The sequence below is a fragment of the Cololabis saira genome, chromosome 7 (genome assembly GCF_033807715.1).
Source record: "Cololabis saira isolate AMF1-May2022 chromosome 7, fColSai1.1, whole genome shotgun sequence".
Lineage (NCBI taxonomy): Eukaryota > Metazoa > Chordata > Actinopteri > Beloniformes > Belonidae > Cololabis > Cololabis saira.
In genome coordinates, this window is record NC_084593.1 from 21,478,013 (window position 1) to 21,502,973 (window position 24,961).

At 44.3% G+C, this 24,961-nt stretch overlaps 3 protein-coding genes across 4 annotated transcripts; all 3 read right to left on the minus strand.

Annotated features, from left to right (window-relative positions):
* Window positions 1-5,770: 5,770 nt before the first annotated feature.
* On the minus strand, window positions 5,771-8,503 carry LOC133447517 (transforming growth factor beta activator LRRC32-like). Its single transcript, XM_061726212.1, has 2 exons — window positions 8,373-8,503; window positions 5,771-8,275 (listed from the first exon to the last, which is right to left on the minus strand). The coding sequence occupies exons 1-2, from the start codon at window positions 8,460-8,462 to the stop codon at window positions 6,422-6,424; spliced, it is 1,944 nt and encodes a 647-aa protein (XP_061582196.1). The 5' UTR covers window positions 8,463-8,503; the 3' UTR covers window positions 5,771-6,421.
* Window positions 8,504-8,833: 330 nt separating this feature from the next.
* Window positions 8,834-11,979, minus strand: LOC133447518 (tumor necrosis factor ligand superfamily member 13B-like). Its single transcript, XM_061726213.1, has 6 exons — window positions 11,770-11,979; window positions 11,558-11,645; window positions 11,379-11,435; window positions 11,183-11,295; window positions 10,948-11,092; window positions 8,834-9,481 (listed from the first exon to the last, which is right to left on the minus strand). Exons 1-6 carry the CDS (start codon window positions 11,953-11,955, stop codon window positions 9,366-9,368), a joined length of 705 nt encoding a protein of 234 aa, XP_061582197.1. The 5' UTR covers window positions 11,956-11,979; the 3' UTR covers window positions 8,834-9,365.
* A 307-nt stretch (window positions 11,980-12,286) lies between these two features.
* On the minus strand, window positions 12,287-24,474 carry eda (ectodysplasin A). 2 transcript variants are annotated; one of them, XM_061726215.1, is made up of 8 exons: window positions 24,021-24,474; window positions 17,276-17,375; window positions 15,215-15,253; window positions 14,766-14,936; window positions 14,416-14,450; window positions 14,249-14,300; window positions 13,572-13,696; window positions 12,287-13,281 (listed from the first exon to the last, which is right to left on the minus strand). In XM_061726215.1, exons 1-8 carry the CDS (start codon window positions 24,336-24,338, stop codon window positions 13,018-13,020), a joined length of 1,104 nt encoding a protein of 367 aa, XP_061582199.1. In that variant the 5' UTR covers window positions 24,339-24,474; the 3' UTR covers window positions 12,287-13,017. The 2 variants fall into 2 exon arrangements, with proteins under 2 accessions (XP_061582199.1, XP_061582198.1); XM_061726214.1 differs by having other exon boundaries at window positions 13,566-13,696.
* Between the last annotated feature and the right edge of the window lie 487 nt (window positions 24,475-24,961).

Below are 24,961 nucleotides of genomic sequence, written 5' to 3' on the forward strand. Positions count from 1 at the left end.
GCAAATGACAGCTCTTATTAACATATAGCCTATACAGTTTAAAAAAAGTAAAAGGTGCAGCAGTATGAGGTAGACACTCTTATTGAAAGGTGCAGCATATGATTGTGGGTTATTATTATTATTATTATTATTATTGCAAATTGGTTGATTACTCTGAGACTCTATGAGTGATGAGAGTTCTTCAGAGCAACAGCCTGGGGGGAGAAACTGTCTCTGTGTCTGGAGGTTTTGGCGTACAGTGCTCTGTAGCGCCGTCCAGAGGTCTTTTCTGTGGCTTTAAGCTTTCAAATTGAGCTGTGCTCAGGTGTATTATGACCACGAGTGTATATCACAAATGCATTCACTATTATATGAATAGTTGGTTAATGGTGCCATGATAAACCCCCCTTATCTTGCTAGTACCAGGTTGGACCCCCTTTGCCTTCAACTGCCTTAATTCTTCATGGTAGATTCAACAAGGTGTTCAGCATTCCTCTGAGGTCCATATTGACATCACAGAGTTACAGTTGCTGCAGATTTGTTAGTTTACTATGGTGCACCACACTTTTAACTTCATCCAAAGTTGCTTCATTGGTCTGGTGACTGTGGAGGCCACTGGACAGGTGGTCAGGAACAACAGTGAGGTAGACTGAGGTATTTAATGCTCAACTGCTACTGAGGGTCCCAAAATGTGCCCCACACCATTACACCGCCAGCAGCAGCCTGAACCATTGATACAAGGCCCTGACCCTACCATCTGAATGTCTTAGCTGAACTTGAGACTCATCAAGCTTATATTGTCCAGTTTTGGTGAGTGTGCAAATTGTTGCCCCAGACTCCTGTTTTTACTTTAGGAGTGGCCCACGGTGTATCTGCTTCAAGGTTTGATGTGTTGTGCATTCAGACATGGTATTCTGCATACCTTTGGTGTAATTAGGGGTTATTTGAGTTACTCGTGTCTTTCTATCATCTCAAATGACTCTGTCCAATTTGCTTTCACCCCTGACATCAAAAAGGAATTCTTATGCAGACAACTGCTGCACACTGGATATTTACTCCTTTTCATTCTCCAGAACCCCCAGAGATAGTTGTGCATTTAAATCCCAGTCGATCAGGAGTTTCTGATATACTCAGACCAGCTCATCTTGCACCAGCAACCATGCCACATTCAAAGTCAATTGATTCCCTTTCTTCCCTATTCTGATGCTCGGTCTGAACTTCAACAAATCATCTCGGTCATGTCTACATAACTAAATGCATCACATTGCTGTCAGTGATAGGATAATTAACTGTTTGTGTTAGCGGGTATTTTAACTTAATTTTATGGCAAGTGTTAAAAATGCAATAGTAGGCACTTTTTTCCTTTTCTGGCTTTCTTTCTTTTTTTCTTTTTGAAGTTTGATGGAAGTCTCTGTGGCGTGTTTCGAGGGGTCCGAGGGCGAAGTTTGGTTAAGCAACAGGAAGCAGCAACTTGATCTAACCGCTGAATGGCCGTTGTAGGTGGCTTGCCTTGGCACCAGCCGGCTCCCCCAGCCAAGCCACCCTCTAAATTGTGCTGCAATCTTTTGGGCAGATTTCTTTGTCCAGACCTCTTCTAGCACTTTGAAAATCCCGGAAGGTGGTGGTCTATCAGTCACTTGCTATATGTGGAGGTTTTTACCTCAAGTGAAACACCATGAGGCTCAACACAAAGCCGAACGAAGTGGCTCAGAGGTTAGTGTGCATCAAAGCCAACATCCAGAATGAAACAACTCAGAAATACATCCAGAAGATGGGCCCCCAGTGTTAATCTGTTTGCTGGATGTTTCTGGCAACAGAAATACAGGGTGGAGGAAGAAGAGATGGAGGATGAATCATCAGGGAGAGAGAAAACATTGTGTAACTCCTTCACTAACAGAGTGAAGGAGTGGGCTGGTCCGAAGGAAAGCCCAAAAACAGGCCTTTAGTACAGGAGTAACAAAGGTCAGGGTCAACCACACTCCCCGAAGATAACGCAGAACATAATTACTGGACGTACGATGCAGGGTGCCTGCATGGCTTACCTGGAAAACCACGTTGGTGGAATAGTGGAGCGAGTAGATGGGGAGGGAGATACATCCAAGTGGTACAGAAAGAAAGAGAACATATCCAGTGGGACGTCCGATTCCATAAATCGGCGACGGCTAAAGAACTGGACATTGTGGTAGTCGTCAAACTCCAGAGGGAGGCAGCAGTGACAGCCAAAGCAGTCATGCAAAACAGATCACGTTACAGTCTGTGTAACTGTTTGATTCAAAAGTGGTGTGGTTGAAAATACAATCCACAACATAGCACCCACAGAGACAAGGGGGCTAGCGCACCCACGGAAACCCCCCTCAGGGATGGGGAAAACATACAACTGTACACACAGCCAGGTCTCCAACCAGAAATGTTCTTCCTGTGAGGCAGCAGCACTAACCACCGCTATGTGGCGGTTCGGGAGCTGTATAGATGGGTTTTCCATGTCTTAATCACAAACCTCTGAGTTCCGTTTGGTGCACGAAAATCTACCTTTCCTCCCCCCAAATATGTGGTGATGGAAACTAACCATTTATGTTTATGCTATTTTAGCTAACCCTCTGCTTGTGCTTGATATTTTTCAGTTTGTCCTCTGTGGTTTGGGTCTTTTTCTTTTTTTTTCTTTTTTTTTTTTCTTACTGTTGACGATTGTAGAAGCACCACTGGATTAGATTATTTTCCCCTCAGCCCCTCAATCAACTCAGTCGTGGCTACGGATGGCAGGATGATCAATGTGTTGTAACTCCACTGCCATGTCATTTCACAGCTGGCATGTCTGATGACAGTTCTATTCAGCATACATAATAGTTGAGTTGGTATTTGTATATATTTGCCACTCATGCATTCTGCTGTCCCAAACCTTGCAGACCCTTTACTCTTTTGCTCGAAAGGGAGTGTGAAACCTGGCAGAATGTTTATACCAAACTCCTGGGCTGTTCTCTGTTTCCATTTAAGCCAGCTGCCAACTTTTTAGCATTTTTCAAAACTATGTGGTGTGAGGTTAAGCTCGGAGCAAGGATTTTGGCATGTAAGGCATGGACTTGTTTTGGGCTGCCTCTCAGTTATCACAGATGAATTGAAAGTTAGAAATTCTTTTATTCATTCATCCATCCAGGAAATTCATGACTACAAAGATGTGACCCATCCAGGCTGTCCCACGTCTCTCATCCCTGAATGAAGAATCTATCCCTGAGAGCAACCCCACTTGGTCAATAGTATACTTTTATTGCACTTTCCACATTTAATATAAATGTTAGTTCACAAGGTGTGGCTTTGATTTCTTTGGGTCTTTATGTAACAAACACAAACAAATGTACATACAGAGTCTTTACTAATAGGATTCAGTGAATTAAAAGGTTTAAAGAGTAGTTACAGTCAGTCAGGTAACTAGTTGGTTTTGGGCGTGGGTGTCAGAATCAGGCATAAAAGATTCAGCCACCTAATGCCAAGTCTTCCCAAGCAAGGGTGGTTCGTGGTTCACCACGTGCACTAAAGGAAATCTGAAATTGCAAAAAACAAACAAACAAAAAAAAGAACTCAAGAATTATGCAAAGATTCAGGAGTCGGGGGGGAATCTCTCTGGCAAGATATCATGAAAAAAATCATACCCTTGCAGTTAATAAAGCACAAGAAAAAAACACCAACAGTCAACACAGTCCAAGGCTGCATCCCAAAATGTAACCTAAAACCGTTTTACACAAGCAGGAAGCCACATTAAACTCCACAGAAATGCTGCAGAGCAGTGTCAGCACACACTCATCTCAGATTGACACAAAGACAACAGACATGTAGTCGGAGTATATGCTTCAACTTGTTTTTTGGGTAAACAGACTTTGGGTTTTACATGCCAAAGATGAGGAAGACTGCCCAGGATGTTATCGGAGAGGCGCGAAACCCAGCATCTGTGGTGGAATGACACGGATGACTTACACATTTATAAAGATACTGTTGACTCTGTGGCCATATTGCCATCATCATGACATCTTTTATCAGGATGTTTGATTAGGACTATTATAAATACAGCATGGCTTCAAAGACATGGAGAGTGTGATCTTAACTGTCAATAATGCGGTCCACAAATCAGACACATAAAACTCTGTGTTGTTTCATGAGTAATTGTGTATCCATGCCAGATTTTAGAGCTCAAGCATTGTAAAACTGTATGCAGGCTTGATGTGGACTCCAATCTTTAGTCATGGATGGGTGCACATACTTCTCTTAATTAATAATTTGCATATAAAAACTTGGCTCGGACTCTCCACAGGCGTGACGCCAAAACCAACAGAAAAACATGATTTTCCCAAATGTGAAACTGAGACTCTTCAGCGAAGTAAGAGAAAAAGGTCTGTTTTATTTGCTGGCTTCACTTCTGGAATCACACACAGAAGACTGCAGAGCGAAGAAGAAAAAAAAATAGAAGTGAATTAACTGATTAGGTCCGTAAGTTCAGAGCAAATTACGTTTGCAGAAGTGAAAAGAGAAATGTTAGATCCTAAAAGACAAGCAAAGTGTGTATTAACTTATGAATAGCCAGCATTAGAGGAGTGACGGCCCGAGATAAGTGGCCCTTCAAAGTATAAAGTACTACATGAATAAGTTTATGATGTAAACCAACTATCTTGAACTGTGCTTGCTTCTTAAAGTCACATTAGTAAGATATATTATGGAAACAAAATATGCATGAAAAGATACAACCTGTCACAGGTTTATGTCTCAGCTCTCCTGCACTATGCTGTTTAGTAGTTTATCAGTCCAGTCTTCACTGTAATGTGCTTTTAAACAACCTCCTGCTTATTTATTTCTGAATGCCAGCTACTTTAAACCAAGTAGAAGAATTAACAAAATTTGCCACTATGGTTTCACACCTTACGTCAACATTGCCGTATTATCTGAGTGATCTTTGCTTGAACATGTCCCCAAAACTTCTGGGGTGTGGCAACGAAGACTTTTCCTACTGTTATATTGCTCAAGAGTCAGAGTGATAAACACTCTGGTTGCGCTGACGTTAATACCGGTACCACGGACCTGGCTCTCGTCAGTCCACTAATTTGTAGTGGATACAAAAATTGCAAACTGGTGTTTTATACCAGTTTAAAGCAAAAGGGCGCGTGAGGACTGTTTCCCTTCACTGCACATCCAATGTAAACCGCTCCCTGCACGTCAGCTGTATGGGATAAAATCAAAAGTTTGTTCGTGTTTTCTTTGTTTTACTTTTGTTTTTCTTTGTTTGCGGCATTTATTTAAATCTGTGTATGGTTAGCCAACACTTTGTGATGTTATTCCCCTTTTTATGTTATTTTACCTGTTTTACTCGGTTTTTCTGTGTTTTATGGTGCTTTGTTTTTAAGAAGTTGTATTTCGGATTTCCATCTGTTATTGTAAAGCACTTTGGATTCTTATCTGCGAGAAGCTTCTTGTGCTACATTTAGACTTTGTGTTTGACTTAAAACCTGTTCAGGGGGACGTACTCCACCTGTTGACCAATCACAGCTATTATCTATTATATAGCGCCACCCCCGCAAAAAAAAAACAACAACAACAAACAAACACAAGTAAAAAGAAAAAAAAAACACACACACAACCATGAACAGAAGGAAATAGGTTGAAAAAGTGGATGGAAGGCACTAAACTCAGTCAGTCAGCTTCAAGCTGCTCAGCTAAAAGCAGAAAAGCACAGAAACAGAGATGTGATTTATTTCATGTAATGAAATGAAGGACAGGAGATCAATATACTATGTTTATTGATTACAGCATGTTTAGTATGTACAGCACATAACAACTTCTTCTGGTGCCAACAATTCCCTTACAAAACTATGTGTAACAAAGAAATTAAATATTTCTGTTCATTAAAGTATAAAAACGCACCAGAATGTGCGTGCAGCAACTCGTACAAGGTATTTTTGTTCCTTTTTGTATTGGACTGTATAAGTGTTCATTCCTGATTTTGGGAGTGACGTATAAGTCTTTGCAGACATCATGAAAATTTAAATCAAGGTTAAACTTTCAGTTGCAAACTAACATTTCAGAAAAAAAGAAAGGAAAGTGTTCTCCATCTTACCACTGATTTGGCACGAACTGTAGCCAAACAGCTTGGGAGCAAATTATGCCAATTTCAATTGCAACACTAAAACTGTGCAGGTCACGCAACGTGAGGCACCTCTCTCAATGTGTGGTGGAGATGGCGGAGCAGAGTTGGAGCAGAATTATGAATCAAATGACACATAAAGTGTATTTCTGCAGTTTAACAAACAGGGGTTATGCAAAGTGAAACTGAAGGTTGCTTCAGGAACTGGAATATCTTTCTTACTTTCTCACAGAGTGTTTTACAGTTTACTCACTTCACATACAACTCTCACATAGCGTGTAAATTGTGCAAAAATAAACTAGCGAGCACATGTTTTAGCCATCAGACCATGCATGATTTTTGTGCTGAGCACAGTCTCCTGCAGAACACGAGGAGCACAGTTACCAGTACAGTTAGGAATAAAACAATGATGATCATTTGTCCAAAGTGGACTTTGTGTGCCTCGTTGCGGAGCAAACAGTGTGAAACAGGGCTTTTCAGATACTCTGTCATCTCCAACTCCGTGACGTGTGCAAAGCATTCGGCCTCGCTGATGTCGGCGAGAGTGATTTTCTTCTCATTCACGACTGTCAGCCACCTGCTGTCGCAGCAGTTGAAACGGTTCCCTCCAATAAACATCGTAGCCAGATGTTCAGATAAAGCATCAATCATAGACTGGTTCAAAGTGATGAAAGCATTGTTGCGTATGTCAATTTCTCTCAGAGGAGAACAGCTTAAATTGTTCGGTATCTCAGTGAGGTGATTGTTTGATATGTTGAGCTGGATTAACGCTGGCATGCAGGGCAGAGACAGACGGGAGCTGCTCATGTTCATGTCGCTGATAATCAACCACTGAAGAGTCGTTTGAACACCTTCTAGTGCCCCCTTGTGCATTATCATGTGCAGGTTCTTTGCAAGGTTAAGGTAAACCAAAGAGGTCCTTAAAAATGCATGCGGCTCCAGCATTTTTATGTCATTCGCTTCAAGATTGAGGTGTTTAAGAGTTCTCAAATGCTCAAACGCAATACAAGATGTTGAGTAAGTATTCCTCAAATCATCTGCAGAAGCACAAGGTTGCACTGCGTTGTCCTGCAGATTTAATGTTTCTATTTGTCTGAGCGCCTTGAGAAAGAGCGGGGAAATGCGTGCGAGGCCGTTGCTCTGCAGGTGGAGGTGCTTTAAGGAGTGAAAAAACAGCTGACGGATGTCCCCCGAATCGTTATAGTTTCTGATTCTCCAATTGATGCTTTGCAGACAGTTATAGCTGAAATGCATTGTTTCCAAAGATGGAAGGAGGCTCAGAGTCTCGAGAGGGAAAAACCTGAAGTGGTTATAGCTGAGATCAATATAAATCAGTGGCATTAGCCGCCAGTTTGCATGGAGGTTGTTTTTTCTAACTATGTTTTCATTCAGAATCTCACTGTAAAGAGAGTTGGCCTGTGATACCATTGCCGCCTCTGAAATTAAGGTACCAAGCATGTTATTTTGCAAATGCAGATACTTCAATCGGTTCATCTTTGGAACAAACGGGAAGAAAAGAAGTTTGTTAAAGCTTAGATCAAGAATTTCAAGACTGTACAACTGGTCGTCCTGATGTGTAACAAAGAACTCCAGTGAATTTCTGCTGAGATTTAGATATTTAAGCTGATGCAATTTAAAATCACAGATATGTGCAAGATTATTCTTTGCCAAGTCAAGTGTCTCTAATCGGCTCAATGGTTCGAATGTCCCCTGATCTATCTCTGATATCATGTTATCATCTACTGCAATTGTCCTTAAACCACCACTGTCTCTGAACAGGTTACGTGAAAGTTTTATTAAAGCATTACCAGTCATCTTAAGCTGATCAAGGGAAGACTTCTTCCTAAGGTACAACTCCACTGCATCATTAGTCAGACCGTTCATGGATATATCCAAACTCTTCAGCCTGCTGAGGGATTGGAGGGCTTTGCTGTTAATACTTAAGTTGGTGTTCAGCTCATTTCTGGAGAAATTCAGGTGTTCGAGCCGAACCAAGTTTTCAAACGCTCCCTCGGAGATGAAATCCAGCCGGTTGTTGCTCAGGTCCAACCGTTCCAAGTACGGCAAGGTGAGCGTGGGCAGCTCTCTGATGACGTTGTTGGACAGGTCGAGTCTCCTGATCCGTGCATCCAGGTCCCGAGGGACGGAGAAGAGGTTCTGGTTGTTCCAGGAGCGCTTCACAAAGTGGATGTGGATATTGATCACAATTTTAGAAATAAATTAGATGTCAATAAAATGTCAAAGAAAAGCTTAATTGCAATTCTGAACCTACCTTTTCAGCATAATGTGTCTCTGCTGCTAATAACAGGTCATAACTAACTGACCAGAGGAGCAGGAGACTTGAAAAGATATTTCTGACCATTCTCCCTCGGCTGCTGCTGCTGCTGCTGCTGCTGCTGCTGCTGCTGCTGCTCTCCCAGCTCATGCAAACACTCACACACTACTCTTATAGTCGTGCTTCATACAAAAAAAAGGAAAGGGAAAACAGCTGTGGACACCTGATAAGCCGAGGTTACTATATTTAGACTTCAGACCTGGCTGATAATGCCCCCTTATATTAAAATGTAGTAAACAAATAATTTCCCAATTTGGAATCACAGAGAAGGATGATCATATTGCTATGTTTGGTTTAGCAAGTCAGAGAAAAAAAAACATTTAAAAATGAGCTATGACTAGAATAAAAATGACAGTTTATTTGTAATGAGGCATATTATGAGGCATAATACGCACATTAATTTTATGACACATTGCAGTTTATAAAGTGCCGCTGAGTTTCATGTCAAGCAGGAAAACACCCTCAGAGAGATATAATTTTATACATTTGTTTGTTCCTGACATATTAGGAAACGGAAACCGTTTTAAAATAGACAGAGGGGAACAAATAAACAGACAGCGCGTGGGTGGAGCAGGAGGGAAGCCTTCGGCAAGGAATAAAGAGACGCTAAAATAGACTGATGAAAGGACTTGATGGCACACAAAAGCCACCGCAGGGGACCGGCCCACCGGGAACTACCTGAGAGGGACATTTTTTCATGGTTTAAAGCCAGGAAGATAACATAAAAAAGGAAAACTTGTCTGCAACACAGGCAGTTCACTTGAAAGACAAGATAAAAATATGCATTTTTCCTGAGAAATTAACAAAGTCCAACAGTTCTCCATCCGCTGTCACTCAGTCCTTTATCAGCATCCAGTCAAACTGCTCCGTGTCAGTTTCCCACTTCCTGCAGCCATGAATGCAAACTCATCCTCCCCATAGTGCCTCGTTTCAGTTCAGCCGTATGACACCAAAGAACGTGGAGTCGGCCTCTATAGCGATTATGGCCGCTGGCCTGTGAGGAATCACCATTTCCAGCTCTTCGTCTCGAGACAGCTGGACCGTGCCTGAAACAGAGGACACGAGTGACTTGAGAAGTGTCAGTACAAGCAAATGTCTTCATCTTCAATTTTAGATTTCCTTTAATAACTTTCCTGATGAAGACTTCATCTATGGATACTGGAGCATACAGGGAATTATGTTTAAAATTAAAGTCACTTTTAGAGAAATTCGGTTGTTCAACTTATTAATGAGACTACTGTCGTCTTACAAAAGATAAATTAGTGATACAAGGGGATAAAAGAAAGAGGCAGAATGACTGACATGGCGCCAGGAGAGCTTAGCTGATTGATCAGGCTGTCCAGAGAGGACCGTCTGGATTCAGCAGGCCCAGCTTTGAGTCTCAACCTGTGGCTCTTCACCGTATGTGGTCGTACTATGTCATACTTTGATAAATGCCACAGCTCCAACCCCCTTCACAGAATAAAAAAGAGAGGCTGAATTAAATTATATGTGCTGACATGACTTTAATGGGTCTGTCCAGTTTCAAACTCACAAAAGGTTTAATGTGCCTATAAACACGCCTCCAGATTAAAAAAATAAAAAGTTATTTAGTAAGGTTTTTTTAGGATCAAATTCATGGGGACAAGTAGCACTTTGCTTCTATACATACAGTATATGCACATAGAGATCACAATAAGACCTCTGCAGTTAATTAGTTTATGATTTTTGCAAATATCCTGGAGATATTTTTACAGTCGATTTCTGTCTAAATGAAACTGCTGATAAGAAATATTGCTGAATATTTTAAAGGTGAAAAAAACTAAGCAAAAAAACCACACTTTTATTTTACTTGTAGTGATTGCCAGTATCTGCCAAAACTACATGTCAAGTACGTTAAACTGAGACCTGCAGACTGATAATTTATTTTACATTAGCAACACATTGGCATTTTTTTTAAAACGTGCTCAATAAAACTAAAGCAACGTTTCTACAGTCTGAAATGGCTGACTCAAAACGGCTGTGAAATTTGTATGCTGATCCTCGTAAAAAAAAAAAGTTTTTAAAAAGCAAAAAACCATGGTGAGTTTTGTTGGTTGAGCTGACCCGGAGTGACCCCCGCGCGGTTCAAGCGGAGGCCATGCGCTGGCAGAGGGAAGAAAACGCAACGTCACACGTTTAAATAAACACAATTCTACACTCATAAAAACCCTGTAGTGACCTCGTCTGTCCTGCACGCGAGTCTCTGGTGCTTTCATCCGCTTTCATTCACTCGCCTGTGAATATTTGTAGTCAAATTAGTGAAATATCTGCAGGTCATTACTGAAAGAGTCATATTAGTTGAGGCTAATGTGCCGGGACAGACGAAACGACTCAACTTAAAGGAATAGCCCCGTGCTTTTCTTTTTTTTTTCTCTTTTCCTTTAGAGCAGATTGGTACCATTCTCGTGCCTGCACAGCAGCAGCAGCGAGGGCACAGCCTTGCTGAGTGGAAACAGACAGACAGATTCAGGCTCTGCGGTGTCTCACTGACCCGCGGCGTAGCATGTATTGACAGGAGTTTTATCGGGCATCTCCTGCAGGCAGCGCAGCAGCTCCGTTGATACCTTCCCTGCTTCAGTGGCGCTCCAGCTGCGTATGACATGGCCCAAAACTGTGCTCGGACTTTCAAACAAAACCTGCGAATTCAGCAGAGCGTTAGCCGAGTACTTGGAACTAATCATCCGCAATATCCACTTAGTTATGCTTGAGTTCGAGTGACACCATACTTGTCCAAACACCAAGTAATAACCATCTTCTTGGACAACAATCCTGTTTTCCCTTTGTGAAATTGTATTTCCTTGCTGTGCAGAAACGGTCCAGGGGATCAGCGTTATATTTCCTTTGAGAGAAGGCAAGACGCGCATATTCAAAATAATGGCAGCCGGTGTAAAGCTGAAGCCAAAGGCTTGAATTTAGTTTTACCTCTTATGTCTGGCTGTTTGTTAGTGTTAGCTCTTAACTGGAGGAATGATGCTGGAGCTGGCAAGAGAAGAAAATAAACAGACTTTAATTTTATTAACTTAGTATGTACTGGTTATGGTCTCACTACCAGATAAGACCGTAACTAATGAACACATATTTGGTCCTCAGCTCCAACCCACCTCTGCAGCTGCTTTGTTCCCTTTTTACTCTCCGAGAAAAGCTCTCCAGAGGACTCTGAGCTCTTTTGAAAACACTTGGCTTCACGTCCTGAGAGAAAACAAAGAATTAAGATGAATTTATTATTGCAGGGTTATCTGAATTTTCACTAATGGCATAAATCTCAGTAGTACAATGTCCAAGATGACTCCATCTTGCGTAATCATTGACATACCTCCCTCGTTTTGGCCATCTTGGCCATCTTCCCATTGACTCCCTCAGAACGTTGCTGATTCAACTGTAGAATTATGTCCCCTCGGAGTTTGTGAAAATCGCTTTCTAAATCACTGGCTCTCTGCAGCAGGAAAAGGCTGAGACAAAACATGAACGCCGTTAGAGATAATAAGGCGTTATAGAGCATAGTGACACTCGCGGCAGGCTGGATGTCCCCAAGTTACTCAAAACGGGTGAGGTCACGCATCAGTGAATGCCGGAAATCTACAGTTTCAAAATGAGGAACTGTCCCCCGCCTCTCAAGATGGAACTCATTTAAAGTGCGCCGAGGTGACAGCCAACGCTGCAGCTCGCTGGAAAACTTGCAAGTGGATGTAAAAGCCACATTTCAGCAGAGACCGAGAGCTCTACCCACACAACTGCGGGCGCTGGTGCCAGCTCTGTCAAATATGAGCCTTTTCACCGAATACCAGTCAAAAACACAGACGAGGAAAAAAAAAAAAAAATGCATTCAGGCAGAAAATGACAACATTTTAATCCATCAATCAACTCCATTTACAAAAGTATATTCCCTTTTATATACAGTATGTACAGACAGGTATTAACAAGTGTTGCTTTTCTACATGATTCAGTCATAAGGTAACTAAACAAGAGCACTGCTAAAAACATATCACTGGTATTCTGGGACGCTGTAGTGCAAATGTGCGCAAAATATATAGTGCTGTTGCTTTGTGAATACCTTCTAACTCCAGATTTCATGCCTTTTACTTGCACCTTTACAGAGTTTTTAACTCCTTTACTTAAAACGGTTAAATGAACGACAGAGAAAACAACATTTCAAACAGCTGGTGTTTTTTGGAGATACAAGATTATCATTCAACAGCACTTGAAAGTACTCAGTTACTATCTTACTATATCTGTCAGCGCAGTGTCCTTTCTAAGAGAGAAAGACTGTGCGTGTGATGACACAAAAGGGTGACTATAAATAAAAATAAAAATAGTGTTTGGTGAGGATATGCGCCTCGTCGGGGGTTTGTCTCTATGCACAGAATCGGAGTGAATTGAAGCATGACGGTCTTTATTGTCCTTTTTTAATATGGACGAGTCACCCGGGGGCTCCCTCATATAACCCCAAGCATCCTCATGGGCTGCAGGTTGCTCCTCGTCAACGTTCCAGTCCTCCGCGACCGTGTGCGACAGCTCCGAGCAACTGTGTCGATCATGCAAGACGGGCCGGTGGCTGCTGCAGTTATCCGTTCTGTCCAGCAGATGGCGCCTCTCCGAGTCTGACGCTCCCCAGGAAGGTGGTGTGGTTGGTCATGTTGATGAGCGTGTACTCGTGAGCTATGCGGATGGAGATCCTCTGGCCGGCGCGGAGGGGGCTCACCCCGGCCGTGTAGCAGGTGTTGAACTTGCGCTGGCCCGTCTCGATGCTGCAGGTGCAGCGGAGGAACGGGTTGGAGTCCACCATCACATCGTAGCTGGCGATGTCAGTGAAGTTGAGGTAGTACACCTGGTGGAGAGGGGGTGGCAGAAAATTCAGACTGAGAGGGGTAGCCAAAACAAAGTCCACGTGATCATCCGTGAGCTTAAAGCTTAAACAGCTGCAGTGTCAGAGCGGCCGGCGTGAGCATGAGTTATGGAGCTTGAACATTTAGCCCCGGGGAGAGGGAAAAGCAATCTGTCTTGTAACAGAGCTCACACATTAACAAAGCAAGCAAGGCTTTTAAGCTCAGCTGCCAGCTCTTTTGACTGTGAACTGTAAATTTAAAGAGTTACGTCAAGGACCGTACTCACTTCTACCTGACTATATATGAAGTAGACACCGTCCAGCAGCACCTCCAGCTGCCCCGTGCGCGAGTGCATTTTGAACACGCGGTGATGGATGGACACCATCTTCCAGTTCCTAAGGACGCCTTGAGAGAGATCTAAACATGTCACAACAAACACAGAGGAGGCAAGCGGTCAACATAAACAGCCCTCAGCCACGTTTAACCAAAACCAGAGCTCAGACCTGGCAAAGTATAAACCTGCTAATGACGCTTCCTTCTCAGACTGCCGCAGTAATGTGGCATAATCTCCTAGCATGCAAGGTTTTATCTTCTCTCGAGGTGGAATAACATAAGAATTACGCTAATGAAGCGAGGATCCTACACAACATTAGCGTACATGTCGGTTAAAACCATGTCACCTGCATTCATTTCCCATTAATCCCAACAAATACAGAACAGCATCTCTTAGAAAGAAAAAAAAGAGGTAGCATGCTGAAGCGTTAGTGTAAACCCCAGACTGGGATGTTCAAAATCTGAAGCAATTTTATTTCTTTTCTTCCAATTCTGATGTTTAGCAGGAACGTCCGCTGGTGAAACTCCAAACCTGAAGGTGTTTGACAAACGGCACCGACAGGGATAATTTGTGCTTATTGTTCTGTGTCAAACATGAGCAGCACATCTCTGGCTGAGCAAGAACAGAGAACGTACCTTCTCTTACTTGGATGGTTGTTTCCTGTCCTTGTAAATGAACCACGGCGGGCTGAAAAACAAAAGATCTCTGGTGACGCGTTCAGTTCTCGTAATAAAAACTGGAGAGCGGCCCTTTCATTAGGAGCTTCTGGTGGGATTAAACAGACTTTGTGACGTAGTCTTACCTGGAAGTCCTTTGTTTTGGTCTTATCTGGAACCCCTGTTAATAAAAGAGAAAGATGGTAAAAGTCTTTAGCTCAGTGCTGCTGAGGAACGAAGGAGAAAGTGATCATTAGACAAAACAAACCCTGACATAGTTTAAAGATAAATCACTGCTATTCCACTCCATGTTTGACATGCTGAATCAGACACTCCTCACTGTGCAGGCAATGACTTGATCAAATTTGACAACTTGAGCCCCCTACTAGTGTGGGAAAGTGGCTACATGCAGGAAAGCTGTAATATCCCAAAAGATCTCTAGGCTGGTCCTGACATCCTCTCCCTCGGGAGGCCGTGGTCAGATAAAGTTTTATACCTGTCGGACCCGGAGCGCCCGGTGGTCCCTGCGGCCCAGGGGGTCCAGGGGGTCCCGCGGGCCCCACGATGTTGTTTCCTGGAAAACCGGGGATTCCAGGTATGCCCGGTGGCCCTTGTGGACCTGGCGGACCCGGGGGACCGGGAGGCCCCGGGACGTTCCTTTTCTTCCCTGCACAGAGAGAAAGTACAAGGGGTCAGATTTACTGCTAGGAAAAAAAAAAAAAAGACGAGTCCGAAATCACACATTTGCCTTGTGGGATTTCCACGGCTACGGAGACAAGCAAGAGGCAAGAACAACATCAGACTTCTGTTAAGGACCAAACTCAAAACACAGAAAACCACCTTAAGCCAAGACGCTTATTAGATCTGGACGACGTCTCAAGGATACGTCCTGAAAATAAGCAGCCGTCTCATCAATGACCAAGATAAAAGAATATAGATGGATACCTTTTTTCTTGTCTCTCCTTCTCTCTTTTCCAGTCGATTCTGAAAGGAACAAAAACAAAAAAAAAAACAAAACAGCGTGATTAATCCCGAGATGGTCTCCGGAACAATTATCATCTCAGATAACATCTCCAGTATCTGCCTCATTCCTCGTAGGCATCCTAAACGGGCTAAAATAACAGATTGAGACGTTGTGCGCTGAACAATGGAGTGGAGGTATGTCAGTCTGTGGTATCTTGTAGTGTAGTAATTTGTAAGTGTGGTTTCACCTCCTCTGCATGAACAAGTGCCTTGAGCATTCACAGGCAGTGGAACTGGAGAAGATCATTAGAGAGATACTTTATCCTGCCAAAATCCTTTTCTTTGAATTAAGCCCAGATGGAGAATGCAGATGAAAGTGTGTGTGCACGAGTGCATGCGCGTCTCCCCGTTGCCGCAGTGTGTGTGTGTGTGGGGGCGCATGCATGGATGTCGGTGGGGCATCGATGTCACTGCTTGAAAGACAAAATACACTTAGCCTGCCTCTGTGTGTGCATGTGTGTGTGTGTTCAGCACGCAGCTGATGAATCCTTTTCAAAAAAGCCGTCTCACTTGTGTTTACCATGTCATTATAACTACAAAGGCCATTTAACCTTAAAACCTCACAGTTTGAGTCCCTCCTTCAAACATATGGCCAGTGTTTCTCCTCTGGCTAAATGACTGGATGCATCCGCGTAGATTTCTCTTAACGAGCAGCCCTATCTGGAATCTGGTGCCCGTTAGGAGTGCCGAGAAAACACACACACACACACACACACACACACACACACACACACACACACACACACACACACACACACACACACACACACACACACACACACACACACACACACACACACACACACACACACACACACACACACACACACACACACACACACACACACACACACACACACACACACACACACACAAAAGCGCACACATCTAAGAGGCTGAGATTACAAAAGCCTTTGTCTGTACACTGAGAGCAGAGGAGAGACCTGGGAATGATTAGTGTTTAGAGTCTCAGGACTTTACTGATTTATGTAGAAAGTCTCAAAGGTGAGTTTTTTCTTCTAATTTAAACACAATCACGAAACTACCCCCACGCCCCACCCCACCCCAAGTATTCAGTGTCACGCCACAGACGCTGGAATGCCTTGTGATCATGCTGCACTTGTTGCACTCAGACATCAAACTTCAAGGGCTTTGCTTTCTTTTTTTTTTTCTATTATTTTTTTATTTGCATAGTTCACATTCTAAACAAAATCTACAAAAGCCAATTCAAACATATTGGCCACATGGCTTTTTTCTGGGGAGCTATTGATTAGCATAAATCAACGCTGTGGGAATTAATGAAAGCCATCGCGGTCGCAGGCGAGAACTGTTTTCAGAAACGATCGGCATGCTTTTCAAAGACAGAATCATCACAAGCCTTGCAGCAAGATTGCTCTTTTATGTCCTAGACCCGATTTGTTACACCGCTAAAGATTTCAGACTGCTCCGCTGAATGGTACGAAAGCTATTTGGGGGACCCGGTATTATTTTGAAACTGAGGGGGGAAAAAAAAAAAAATAGAAAATCAACAGGGTTTCACTGTCTGTTTCAAATTGGTGCAACCCTCCCAAACCCCGTGCTGTCCTTGCTCGCTATCCAAGTAATAATCAATCCCGGGTCCGTTTAATCTCTTGCTCCATAAACCTCGGCCGCATTATTAGGCGGAGCTGCTTTGTTAAGTTCGTAGTAAAGGCATCGATTCCACGAAGAAGTGAGAAACCATTAACAAACAGTTTTCAGCATTTTAAAGCCCTAAGCCTGACATAAGCCTTTTATTTACACTGAAATCGAATCCCCTCCAAACAAGCACGATTGAAACCATTGCTCGACAGCGAGCCGGGATGTTGCGGAGCCCAGAAATTAGACCGACGCAGGTGCAACGGAGCGCAGTTCCTGCGAGTTTAAGAGATCGAAAGTGACAGCGGGCCCACCCCGTGAAGGTGCGGAGGGAAGTGGAGAAAAACAAATCAATAGCAACCACACCTGCATCTGGCTCCTTGCTGGGACTTCTTTTTGCCCGCTGAGTGATGCCCCTGTTGTCCTCCGTGGCACGGAAGTCACCGTTTCTATACAGTAAGTTCTCCTGGTGAATCACACACAAAGGAAAGAGGAAAAACAAGAAACATTCAGTGTGGAAAATTACAGAGAGTGTAGGTGTGCCACGGCATGAAAACACAGTCGCTCAGTTTTGAAGAACGGGGATTATTAATACCGGGAAAGACCACCTGAGATGGAAGCCGACACAATGAATGAAGGACTCGGGTTTTTAAGAGGTAAAGTGGCCGTTCTAGTCTTTGTGTCTAATGTTTGCGCTGAGACAACTCGGGCATTCGCAAAGATGTCAGCCAGCACATTCATCCGTGGTCAAGTCATTGTCTGTCCCAGCGGGGCTGTAAGTTATCTTGTAACCCAACTCACTTCTGTCTGTGTCTGAGACAGTCACCTGGACATGGCTGCTCTGAAATTCACCTTTTCATACAAAAGGAGGACATGAACTTCAGTTAATCTGAGAGCAACACCCATTCACGGGGCACCTGGTCCAGGTCCTATTCACTGCTGGCATGAATAAATGATCCGATGTAGGCCATTTAAGCTCATCCCTGAAGGCAGGAAAGGCTACGCTGCAGCCGCCGGCTGTTCCCATGGGTGAGCGGGGTGGCGGGACGGACGGCGTACCTCTGATCTTAAGTGACCTACATTCACATGAACCCTGAAGCTGACCTGGCAATGCACTCAAGATGGGATTGCTGTGACAACGGAGTGTTTCGTGCTATGGATTCAGAGTTTAAAAAACACAGATTGTTCCGAGTTCCTCTCTCTTCCAGCAGCCAGCGTGTGATCACATCTTTGGAGGATACCCAGAATCAGAGAGACAAAAGGGACCTGGCACTAGAAACACCAGACCACCCAGGGCCTTTCTTTTTCGTCGAGCCTTGCAATAGCGAGATTGTTTTTTCGGTCACGCTCCCCAGTGTCACCATAAATAATGTTAGGAGTGAAAGACATAAAGGCTTTTAGTGGCAGCCTATCAGACAACTTTCCCTGCGCTGGGCAGTCGCTTGATGTTTGGATAAGTGACATCTCAAAGCGGTGACACATGCGCACCCGATCGAAAGATAATAAATAAATAGTAGGACAAGCTTACCGACATGCACTTTGAGCTCTCTCTTTGTTTAACCCCCCACCACCACCACCCCCTCACCCCAGTTGGGTTCAATTTTAAAAATGATGCATTTCCATCTGTGACCCTCAAGCGAGCGCAGTTATGAAACCCAGACGACGAGATCTCCCTCTCATGACAGCGGCGTGAACTCCCGCTGTCTCGCAGTGGTTCTCAAGCAGAGCCACTGACAGGCCATGAGAGGAGGCACACGGTAAGTTATGTTTCCAGTTTCTTCCATACCTCGTCTCAGATGTGGTAGCGCACCGCACCGCCCCCCGCCTCCCCAAACCGTTCCCTAGAGAGAGGGATGACCTGAGTCCTGTCCCACACCACCGGCCGCCGGCGTTGGGCAAGCTCGGGGTAGTTAACGCCGATTCCCCCGACCAGCCGCTGGCCGCGTCTGACCTCGTGAGGGGACAGGAATTCCAGGCCGACTGAGGGAAACGCGCTGGAATGGCTCGCCGACACACAGCCCTCCAGATGTTTCTGGGAGCAGTGACGATGGCTGTTCATTTGGAGCGCAGGTGCCTCCACATCTCCTCTCCAGCTGTTGGCATATAGGGTGCGGGAGGGGGGCGGGTTACATCTCAAAAGGATTCTGGGTGTATGTTCGCCCATATGGCTTTACACTTTCGTCTGTTCTGACAGCCAAACATGATTCAGTTTCTGCCCCGGGATTAAGCGCCAGTGAAAACGACGAAAGACAAATAATCAGTCTGCAGACGGCTACTACCAAAGTGGTGCAAACTATGTCAATTAAAAAGAAACAACCCCCCCCACCCCCCCACCCCAACTATATGAGTATGAGAAATAGTCTTTCATCCTTGTTTGCTTCATTTCACGTCATTACAACATTTACAGCCTTCATACCCTTCAAAAGGCACGCAGAGTTACAGTAAATCAGGATGACAATGTGTTGGTATGTATGCCAAGTGCCAACTATTGAGTAAACCCTTCTTTTTCAACACAAAGGGAAAATGCTATTAATTAGAGGGCTTTCAAATCTTCAAAGAGTGGGGGTTGCTGTTCTGCGATTCCCTGTTGCTTCGTGAGGAAATGACTGAAATTCAGTACCCCCTAGAAGTGAGATCTTGCTATCTCAAGATTTCTTTTTCCCCTTATCAACACTTAATATAGCTTATAGTGTGTATTGCTACTAAATACCATCAGAACTGCCACCAATCACGAGGCTCCAGGAAACTCCAGAAACTATTTGTGAAACCTTCAGATCTTCTCTCCATTTCTCCACAAATATGTCCGTTCTGGTTTTGGCAGCGTCTCGAAAAGTTGACACTTGGCGGTTTTCGAGAATGTGAGGTTGCAAAGTTGAGGAGGTGAAAGTGAGGGCTGGTGGCTGCGGCTGCACGCCAGGTCGTGTGCCCGTCACTGCTGTGCAGGCATTACTAACCTCAGTGGCATGCGTACTCCACGGAGCCGATTTGCTCAGAGTACACTCCTGTGATTCACACTCCTGGATTCAACAATGACGGCGTGTTTGCTTTTCAAATATCATAAAAAAAAGAAGGAGTGGCCTTCCCCTCAGCCGATACCAGACACTGCTCTCTGCAAGGTCGTGTATTTTAGACCATAACTTGGGTAATTTAATAACAGCGTGCACAGACTGTCATCTGAAAAAGCTGTGGAGCCCATCCTAGGGGGAAATGTAGCCTGTCATCAGCCAATCACACCTCAGGCTGTTGCAAAACTTGCTGGAAGAGTGGTTCCTCGCTGAATGCCATGAATGCCTTGGGAATTCATTTTTTTGGCGACTCTGGACCGAATCCGCGCTGGGCGTCTTCGCCATCTGTCTGTCAAGACGATTCAGGCTTCCATAGAGAAATGTGCTGCTTCGTACGGCCTCCGAAGACTTGTGCTTTTATGACGCGCATGTCGAGGCTGATTAATCCCCGACATGATATCTGTGCGCGCACGCACGCACGCACGCACGCACACACACACACACACAAACACACTGATGTTTTAAACAATCCTACACCAATCACAATTAAAGTTGATGACAGCCCACTCGAGCACCTCAGAACTCGTACGCTGGTGAGGACTTTTTGCATCCCATCACACTGACTTTTTTAATAGTCGTTAACTAGATTCCAGATGTTCCAGCATCTGTTCTTTGTGAGACTTTGAAGGCACACATCAGAGGAGAGAATCATTTCATATAATGAAAATGTTAGGCTCAGACATAAATGACTGTCTAAGTTAGCGTAAGCGTATATCCCGGAGACTGAACCCGAGCATGATGCGAGCTGAGCGAGGGTTGGGGCTGAGAGAAGGGTGACATATGCCGTCTCTCCCTTTAATGCCCTTGCATCGCACCGGCATCCGAGATTTTTCGACTAATGCACACCTGGGAGGGGATTTTTACTGTTGGGAACAGTGCGGATCTGCTGGACAGCTGGCGTTTACTGCCTTGCTCAAGGGCATCTCAACCGCGGCTGTTGAGGTGAAGCCTGTTTTGCTCACTTCCCGGGCCCAGATCATAAAATGACCAGATCATCTGTGCTCATTAAGAAGCAACTAGGAAGGATCTGAAAAAGTGCGAGGTTTTAAGTGGTGCTTAATCTTTTTAACTACGTTCCAGAAATAAGTGGACTTTCTCACAAAACTCATACGAAGTGAGGTTCTTTTAATGTTTCGTCACGCTTTGATTGCATATTTATACAAATTCCATTTACATGCAATTCTTATGTCTGAGAAAATGAAGAAAAAAAGAAAAAAAAGTTTTCCGGCATCCTGGGAGACAAAAAATAGCCTCAAACTTGGCTTGACAGCATTCGCGGCTACATTTTCTTTCCTTCCTTTGTTTCACGGCCCAAGTAACACTCAGTTCCTCCTCTGTTCACGGGGAGATCTGAAAACTGATAGAAGCCTTGTAGTATTACTGCTTACACCGCCAAGATTTTTATCTGGGAGTTTTAGCCACAACTGCTTTCTGGAGATCAGGTGTGCATCTGCGGACTTTAAGAAAAAAACAAAAAAGGCAAGGCCTCGTGAGCCTTGACAGGTGGTGGCCAGGGATGAGCAAATACACGCTAAGAAGATCAAAACCTTCAAAAAGGGTGGAACGCGATAAATAATTAACACGCGATGATACATTTTGTTTTCGTTGCGCTTGTTTAAAGTACCAAGATGGATTTTAGCAATCAGCCCTGCTGAAAGCAACCAGGCACGCACCAGAGATCATCCAACAAAGCTGTTTCTGCATCCTGAGAAACCACACCACCTGCCTTCTGCACAACACAACTCCACCACAGGGCAGAGGAATGAATCCATGTGAGCGGGGGGAATACACAATGATCCCCGGTTAACTGTATTATGATAAAAGCCCATTTGTTTCATGTTTGTTAAGACAGATGTGCGCTGATGTGGTATGAAGCTCCCTCCTATATGGCCGAGCTTCTCATGTTCTGCTACACTTGTCTGTATACGAGCACATCACATCACTTTTCACTGATCCCGCTGAGGTGCCTTTGATGAAGACTTGTGTGAAAAATCCAATAAACAATTTTTAGCTCTACAAGAGAGATTCTTCAAAGGAAATGCCTGAAAAGCTAACAAGTGCGGCCCCTGCGTCTAAATGCCACATGCTCCTGTTTCTCCAACTATGTAAACTGAGGGATGTGTAATCAGAGTTGTTTAATGCAGACATCTGGCAAGGACAGCATCACAGCACTGATAAATATTTACAGCTGGGCCACAAGTCTTTCACCTCATGAAGCGTCACCATCTGGGCTGAATACCAGACCCGTTCTCACTCGGCTGCGAGCGGGGGAAACCGCGGCTCTGTAAAATAAGCTCAGCAAAGGACACGCAGACAGGCGAATGAACTCGTGAGAGGGGAAGGTTACGGAGAAATCCCAATCCCCGCAATGGATCTCATTAAGGTTCCCTACAGAGAAATGAAAGCGTCCATCCTGGACGACTTGTATTCCTCTGTGTGACTATGAAATTGACAGTTCTGCACAACTAAATGTCCGGCCAATGCCCCACACGGAGGATAATTTTTTCTGGGAAAAGGTTACACAACCACTGATATGAGCAAATGGAGAGAGCAATGCAAAGCCGAGAGGTGCACTTGGTCCTTTTGTCCTGATCAAATTAGGGGCGTGTGTGTGTGTGTGTGTGTGTAGTGGTTGCCAAAGCCACAGACATCACAATGAGCGTTCAATCAGCCTACTGCCAGAGAGAAAACACATGTGAGGCGAGGCTGGCTCTGCTCCAAGTACCAAGTGCCCCATCTAAGTCCAGATGAATTTACATCAGCCCTTGGGCTTTGCACCTGCTGGTGAGCCAGCTCATTTACCGTCCACGGCCCCATCCCGCCGACCGACCACCTCTCTGTCACTCCAGGTGGCCTAACTTCTGACCCCCAGCTGCTGTCACTTTAAAGTGAGCCTTGGAATCAAGACAACTGGGTTAAATAAAGTGTTGATTACACACAAGAACAACTGTTTGATACGGCTTAAACGAGAGGTGTAAGTTTGGAGTAGATTCTGTTGATGTTTGTCCAGGTGACACATCCAATGCCATGTTGTGCATCTCTGGAACAAGAAGAGGCTGAATGGTCCATGGGAGGGGGACACACTCTTAACAGATCTGCCTGGAAAACTGAGATGACACAACTTTTCATGGCAAGACTGTACTGTAAATCGAGGCCGGCTCTACGCAGGGGCAAGAGGGGGCAGAGCCCCCTTAAATAAATGTTGCCCCCTCAAATCAAAATTTTAGAAGTTGAGAAAACAAAAAAACAAAAACAAAAAAAAAAAAAAAAAAATGTTCTGCTGTATATCTGTTGTGTTTTATACATTTGTTTGAGAAGATTTTTTATTATTATTCATAAGACTACCTTTCAGTTTTGTAAATATTGACTATAGTCTGTGAAGTCCTACTTTAGGTTAACATATATTTGAGAATTAGGCCATCCAGTTAAGATAAATGTTGTTGGTTGATAAAATCTGGATGAAGGATGTTTTATTTTATTTTATTTTATTTTTATTTTTCAGTTTCCCCCCCTGAGGGATTGCCACCTTATTGTGGTCAGGGGGTTTGCGTGCCTCAGTGACCTTAAGAGCTATACCAGCAGGAGCTTAGTCTTCAGGTGGGACACCCAAGTTGGACAGGTCTGAAGTTAGAGGCCTGACAAAGTGCAATCCGCTTCTCCAGGTTGGGGTTGGACACATAGCAAAAGACCCATTTCAATGAAGAAAGCATCGTTACTATAAGCACAGAAAAAAAAGTGGTGGAGCATAATGTGTACACATGATGCCCCCTTCACATTTCTGACTGCCCCCTCATATATGCATGCCTAGAACCGGCCCTGCTGTAAATGAAGTTGCCCCAGAAACATGCCGTGACAGCGCAGAGACGCAGAACCCGACACCGTGATACCGGAACAGGAGCAGCCGCACTTGAAGGCTGATTTATGGCTCTGCGTCGATTTAACGCAGAACCATAATTCAGGCTTGTGAGGTCTGAAAGCAACTTTTTTTTTTTTTTTTTTTAATTGATATCTCACTTTGGGATGTCTTGAGATTTTTGCATTATTACCTCCTTTCCTCTTCCCCCTCCTCCTCCGCTGCTGCTGCTGCTGATACCGGTGCTGATCTCTCGCGGCTCAGGTGGCTCAGGTGGCTCACTCCCATGGCTCAGTGCCATCACAGAGTCCCGCTTCTGGTGCCTAATTTCCCTTTTCACCTCGGACCGCAGGTCCAGGTAGCAGACGAGGGTGAGTGCGTGCAGGAACAGCGACAGCAGGAATAATCCCAGGAAGACGGCGCTGCTGCTGCGACCCCTGCACTTCTTACTACACGTGCAGGGCATCACTTTCTCCGGGAAGTCCTCTTCGGGGGAACCGTCGCATGCCATTATTTTGGACGGAGCTGCGGGTCCTAATAATGCTCCTTTATCTCGGCATAATCAGCTCGCTGAATTCGTCTGTCTCGCGCGGGGGCCGAGGCTATTCATTTAGGTGGAGACTCCTAAGGTGCAGCAGCAGGTCGCAGCAAACTTCTCCCGAGTATCTGTAGTGATCGCGGGCCCCGCCCACCTCTCCTGTGATTGGTCCGCGGCCGGCACCGACACCACGTGGGGGTCGGGCGACACCTGCCGGCCAACCAGCGCTACTGCTAGTGCATGGGCCAGACCACATATCAGTTACCACTCAAGGTGACAACACTTTGAAAAGATCCATGTCTGTAGATGATATTTTGGTATGATAACCAGTGGTGGACAGTAAAGTAAATTCAATTCAAAATTAAGTAAAAAAAAAAAAAAAGTAAATTCAATTTAAAGTAAATCAAGTAAATTTACTTGAGTACTGTACTTAAGTACATATCCAGAGGATTTGTACTTTACTTGAGTATTAGATTTCTTTGGTACTTATTACTCTTACTTGAATACATTTCCAAGACAAATATTTTTACTTTTACTCGAGTAAATTTCTAGGAAGGCTGAAAAGTACTCGTTACTTTCAGGTCTGCTCTTTTTTC

Coding starts and splice junctions, on each gene's coding strand:
- LOC133447517 (XM_061726212.1), bottom strand. CDS start 8,462: ATGGTCAGAAATATCTTTTCAAGTCTCCTGCTCCTCTGGTCAGTTAGT. Junction 8,276..8,372: donor AGACACATTATGCTGAAAAG/GTAGGTTCAGAA, acceptor CACTTTGTGAAG/CGCTCCTGGAACAACCAGAA.
- LOC133447518 (XM_061726213.1), bottom strand. CDS start 11,955: ATGCTCTATAACGCCTTATTATCTCTAACGGCGTTCATGTTTTGTCTC. Junction 11,646..11,769: donor AGATGGCCAAAACGAGGGAG/GTATGTCAATGA, acceptor GTTTTCTCTCAG/GACGTGAAGCCAAGTGTTTT. Junction 11,296..11,378: donor CAAACAGCCAGACATAAGAG/GTAAAACTAAAT, acceptor CTTCTCTCAAAG/GAAATATAACGCTGATCCCC.
- eda (XM_061726214.1), bottom strand. CDS start 24,338: ATGGCATGCGACGGTTCCCCCGAAGAGGACTTCCCGGAGAAAGTGATG. Junction 14,301..14,415: donor CCAAAACAAAGGACTTCCAG/GTAAGACTACGT, acceptor TTTGTTTTTCAG/CCCGCCGTGGTTCATTTACA. Junction 13,282..13,565: donor TCATATATAGTCAGGTAGAA/GTGAGTACGGTC, acceptor CCTCTCCACCAG/GTGTACTACCTCAACTTCAC.